Here is a 6,000-nt window from a genome sequence, read left to right on the forward strand (position 1 = left end):
CAACAGGAATGAGCACAAAAAACCCAAACCCGCGGGCACAGAAGGCACAAAAAGGAACTTCGCGCAGAGAGTTTCAAAGGCAAACTTCTCAGCTCCGCGGAAGAGAAAGAACTGAGGAGACACGTCCGGTGCATCGGGCGGGAAGGCACTCGTGCATGCGCGATGTGGGCAACTCGAAACTTCTAAAAGTTTCTACAAGCAAGTATGCTTGTGAGATGTCCGCATCAGGGCTCCGTTGGATGACGTCACCCACTAGTGAGAATACCTGCCTACTTGTCCTGGGATAAAATACTTTTAAAACCAATTGGAGGAAATATTTTTTCATTCAGAGAATAGTTAAGCTCTGGAACGCATTGCCAGAGGATGTGGTAAGAGTGGATAGCGTAGCTGGTTTTAAGAAAGGTTTGGACAATTTCCTGGAGGAAAAGTCCATAGTCTGTTATTGAGAAAGACATGGGGGAAACCACTGCTCGCCCTATATCGGTAGCATGGAATATTGGCCAGGTACTAGTGACCTGGATTGGCCACCGTGAGAACAGGCTACTGGGATTGATGGATCATTGGTCTGACCCAGTAAGGCTATTCTTATGTTCTTATGTCTTGGGTACACCTGTAATGAACCTTGCAGCAGAATTCATCAATTGCTGCAAGGATTTACATTTCATCTAGTCTAGTCAACATCACTGCTTGAACCACAGATCAAAAATTACATGGTAGAAGCATTGATTTTAATCTATACAGGATATGCAATTGAGCATATCCTCCTTGAATAACCTTAAGGATTTGTTTCCCCATTGAAAGAACAGTATCCAGGCAAACACCCAAGACTGTCATCTCCCTCTTTACTGTCAACTGTATGCCATTACAGAAAATTTCTCAGGAAGTCTGTCAATATCTTCACCACTCACGAACATTATCTCAGTCTTATTGACATTCAATTGCAATCCATGATCATCCATCCAAACATTCACCTCACTTATATATCTATGTAAATCCAACTCAACTTCCTGAAAGTTATCTTTCATAGGAAAAAACCCAGAATGTTGGCATACATTCTGTAATCAATGCCCAAAAGATCAATTTTTTCCCTAATTTAGCCATGTAGATGTTAAATAACACAGATTACCCCAAGGATCAGTGCTGACCCTTACGAAGACTAAAAGATTGTCCCATCAAATAGGAAAAAAATCATGAGAACACCTCACCACTGATGCCAAGATTTGATCATTTCAACAGTAATAACTCAAGTTGACAGTATCAAATGCGCCGGAGACATCCAGAGAATTACACAGTATGAAGCATGATGATCAAGTCCTTCTCTTAAGGTATCAACAACAGAAGTCAGCAACAGTTCAACACCATGAGCCTTCCAAAATCCAAATTGGAAAGGATCTAAACATCCCACCAATTGGACATATTCATCCAGCTGTTGTAAAACCAATTTCTCTAGTACCTTCCCAAAGAACAGCAACAGAAATGGGACGGTAATTAGACATCTGATCTAAATCTAATCCCTTCTTTTTTAAAATGAGATTAACAGTAGATTGTTTGCATTCCTCAGGGAAACATCCTTTAGTAAATGATTAACTATATTTGTAACAAACAAAGAAATCTGCTTTGCTAGAAAACGCATGATAGCAGTATTATAAGGATCAAATAATGATCTTGTTGGAGTAACATTCAAAATTACTGTCTTCACTTCTTCTACACCTATTTCTCTAAATGACTTCCATGTGAGTCTGGCACGCAGCTTTGAACTTGAAAGTTGAGTCTGCACGCATAATATTGTTCAAGAATATATACCGTATTTTTGCTCCATAAGACGCACCTGACCATAAGATGCACCCTAGATTTAGAGGAAGAAAACGGAAAAAACCTTCTGAACCAAATTCTCCCTGCCAGGCTCTGTACCCAACCCCATACTCCTTGTCAGGCTCTGCACCCTGTCCCCCTTCCCTGCCAGGCTCTGTACCCTGTTCCCCCTCTGGTGGTCTAGTGGTAGGCAGGCAGGTCTAGTGACAGGCAGGCTGACCTAGTGACTGGCAGGCCCCATACCCCTCACGTACCCTAAATCATCTCCCCCATACCCAGTACCTTAAATCATCCCCCCATGCCCCCTTCGTACCCCCAGTACCTTTTTTAATCATACCCCCCGTACCTTTTAAAATCCCTCCCTCCCTCCCTAGATGGCTATCCTGGTATTTTAAATATCCCCCTACCCTCGGTACCTTTTAAAATCTCTCCCTCCCTCCCTAGACACCTGTCCTGATATTTTAAATATCCCCCCACACCCCGGTACCTTTTAAAATTCCTTCCTCTCTGGCTAGCTGTCTCCTCGTATTTCCCAGCCAGTGGTGCGGAGGTCAGGAGCAAAGCTTTCCACGCTTTCGCTTCGGCCCGTGCTGCTTTCTGAATGGCTGCGATCAGTTCTCGTGAGTCCCACAAGAACTTGATCGCAGCCATTCAGAAAGCAGCGCGGCCAAAGCAAGAGCGCGGAAAGCTTTGCTCCTGACCTCCACACTCTCCGCGCCATTGGCTGGGAAATAGGAGACAGCTAGCAAGGGAGAGATCATAGAAACATAGATGACGGCAGATAAGGGCCATAGCCCATCAGGTCTGCCCACTCTACTGACCCACCCCCAAGTCTACTATCCTAGGGATCCCACTCCTGGTGACAGGGGGGGTGGTTTTAAAAAGCGGCAGTGTTTAACAAAGGTGCAGCGGGCGTAGAACAGTGGACGGGGTGTTTTAAAAATGTGTGGCGGTGGGAGGGGTGTTTTTAAACAGTACGGGGGGTACATTTTTTGTACCTTCGCTACATAAGATGCACCGAGATTTCCACCTACTTTTGGGTGGGAAAAAAGTGCGTCTTATGGAGCGAAAAATACGGTACCTTGACTCATTTTGTCAGCCAGGTAATCTACATATTCATCCACCATCGGAAAAAAAACATTACTGGGGGCATCGCCACCCTCAATTAAGTATCTAACTGTTTGAAATAATTCCTCAATCGATTTTGAGCAATTTTTATCTGGTCTTGGAATATCTTTTTCGAACACTCTCACACAGAGATTTGTACTCAAGTAACTTGATTCTATAAGTATCAATCCTTTTTCTCCCCTAATTTTCTCAACTCTCATTTAACTACATTTGGCATATTTCTTCACATCAATGATCCATGATTTTTTCTGGCACCACTACAGCTAAAGCAGATTGCAAAGAAGTTTGCCACATCTCTACATCATCATATAAAATTCTATTATCATCAGCTTGTAACATAGGTAACCAAGCCTCAGCCAACAAAGGTACCTCAAAAACCTGGATCTCACCAAAACCTAGGCTGGATCTGTTTTATAAGATCAACAAGCGTAAATAACAGGAGTTAATGATCTGTCCAAGGAAGCATAATGTTCACTTTATCTACAATGTACAGAAATTAATTTTAAAAGATTTTTAAAATTAGACTAAAAATTTAGGACTGGATTCAACAAATGATGTTGGTATCAGCAGCCGCCTAAAAACAGCTGTTGATCACGTGTCAATCACACAATGGCACCATTTGCTGAATCGCAGCTACCTCAAACATAGGCGCCACAAATGTAGGCCAGAGTTTCCAAGGCCTACTTTTCTGGTGCTGATGTTTGACATGAATCATGTCTGAGTTATTTCTGGTGTTAGCCATGCCTACTTCAACCTTAGGCATTCTAAGGCACCCCCCATAAATGTGATCTAGGTTCTGGTTTTGTAGGTGCCTACTTTTTTTTTTACGATTTTTTAATTGTTTTTAAACAGCTTTGTCACTAAAGGCGCAATTTATAGAATATAGGCCTTATTGGCTAACTTTTGGGAGCTAAGATTCCCTTCCTCAGATCAAGACAATGTAAGCAAAACATGTCTATACTAGAATATACAATTATATCATAAGAGCATCCTAATAATTAAGGTCAATTCTCAAAAAGTAAGTAAAAGTGTACTACCAGTTCAATAAAAATATAATTACTTTTAAAAAATTGATCATTGAAGTGACCAACCACCAGATATCTGACTCAGCTCGTACTGATTTAAGATTTAATTATTGTTTGCATCAGTATAATTTCAATTCTGAATGTCCAGGTAAAGTATGACAGCATTCAAACTTTCCAGGAATGAATCAACTACCGAGCAATAAGGCATCATCTCCATTGTCATTATTTCAGGCTCCAAATGCTAAACATTAGACAAGGAAATTAAGATGTGCACTGCTACATCACTGTCCCTGTAACATCCCAGAAAATATTTATTCGCTACTTCTTCAATACTGCGTTAAAAAAGTAAATAAAATACTTACGTTTCTGTGAAATTTTGTGAAGGAATGATGCATGTAAAACCTGTGCATGTAAACAATTGCCGTGTTTATTGTTAGTTGAGATCTAGAGGCATCATTCAGGAAAGTTTTACGAGAACTTCAAAGCAAACTCCGAAGAAAAGGCGAACAGGCGCAAAACAAGTTTCTAAACGTTCGAAACCAGGAAAAAAAAGCAAGCCTCAACCCAACTCGCACATTTTAACGATGCATTCACAACCCTCGGGTAAGAATTCAGCTCTTCCGGTACCAAGCAAAGAAAAGAAACCCCCCAAAATCATCGGGAAAACCCTCGCCTACAATAAAACTAGTTCCATCTCTTAACGTCTGAACAAACATACCCTCACCTCCTTCGGGATTAGAAAGCCACGTTAAGAGAAAACAAAGAAACCGCAGGGCCAAGCGAACACCCTGCCCCCTCCCCAACTAAGCTCCTTTTTTTTCTTCACCAAAGAACGTTACTCCAACGCCTAATCGCAACAACAAGATGGAAACCGAACAGCGAGCCGAGGGAGTAAAACGGACCGCCGTGGCCTCGGCGCTCGCCGCCATTATACCCGGCTCCCCACCCCACGGCCCAACGTTCCCTTCTTACACGCTTCCCGGAAAGAAAGAAAAGGATACACGTTGAGCCGCTGGCCCATGTCTTGGATGAGGTTGGCCGCTTGCTGCCTGTACGAGAGCTCCTTGTCAGCTTCCACCCCGCAGCGGCGGGACGGCGTAGTCTCCAACTGCTCCCGGGTGAAGAACCATCGAGAAGCCGATCCACCGCAGGCCGCCATGACACTTCCACGCAGCGGGCAGAGGACACCGAGCACCCAGCCGAACCCTTCGCGTCACAATCACCGGAAGTCGTCGCCGCCGCGCGACCGGAATCCAACCCCGGGCCGCCTGGGAGTTGCAGTCCGCCGAGAGTCCTGCCGGAAAGTCGCTGTTGCGGGCGAGGGTTTGGTACGTGAGAAGGGTCACGTCCCAGAGCGGTGGCGGGAAACGCGGTGACTGAAAGATCCCGATGCTCACGAGCTTGCTGTGGAATCAAGACTGCTAGCCATTAATGCACGTTAGCTCGGCTTCAGATGCACAAAATGATTCTCGGAGGCTTTTTATCAATTGCAGTAGCAGTCACTAGAATCCTTCAAATGATTACATGGAGCTCATTAGTACTAAATGAGCCTTTGGTGTAACGAAAAGTAAGGAATGCCCACCATAATTTTCCCCGAACCTGTTATAAACTGAATTATCAAGCTGCTCTCAATTTTCTCACAGAGCGATGTTCATTTGAAAAGATTTGTAAAGATAAGAAAAAACAAAGTATTTTCATACAAGTGTTTGAAAGACTGTAAAGACATTTATTTATTTATTTACTTTTGTAATCTTTGGAGCGTAACCAGAACTAATAAAGTTGCAACGACTGAAAAATATACTTTGGTTCATCACTAGAGGGCGCAACTCTTCTTGAAGAACTCTATACCTCTGAGTGACTTTCAAACGTGACGGTTGCAATCCTGAAGTTTGGTTACCAATTTGAATGGGAAGACAGTTCTTTTATTTGAACTCTAATATTTTTCTGACTTCCACTAATATTTAACTATTAGTACCCCAGTGACATTATAAAGACACCATAATTTTCCAGCAAGTCTGGAGTTGTTGATAGGCTT

General features: G+C 43.0%; 1 protein-coding gene across 3 annotated transcripts in view; it reads right to left on the minus strand.

Moving 5' to 3' along the window:
* Positions 1-5,415, minus strand: part of CCNT2 (cyclin T2) — a 158,787-nt gene extending 153,372 nt beyond the window's left edge. For 2 of the 3 annotated variants that reach the window (XM_033946203.1, XM_033946202.1), the window contains exons 1-2: positions 4,967-5,415; positions 4,328-4,409 (exon numbers count right to left, since the gene is read on the minus strand). In XM_033946203.1, the coding sequence (XP_033802094.1) occupies positions 4,328-4,409; positions 4,967-5,124 (240 nt within the window). In that variant the 5' untranslated portion in view covers positions 5,125-5,415. The remainder of the gene's footprint in view (positions 1-4,327; positions 4,410-4,966) is intronic. The other variant, XM_033946204.1, reaches the window with a different exon arrangement.
* Between the last annotated feature and the right edge of the window lie 585 nt (positions 5,416-6,000).

This window comes from Geotrypetes seraphini, chromosome 5 (genome assembly GCF_902459505.1).
Source record: "Geotrypetes seraphini chromosome 5, aGeoSer1.1, whole genome shotgun sequence".
NCBI classification, from domain to species: Eukaryota; Metazoa; Chordata; class Amphibia; order Gymnophiona; family Dermophiidae; genus Geotrypetes; species Geotrypetes seraphini.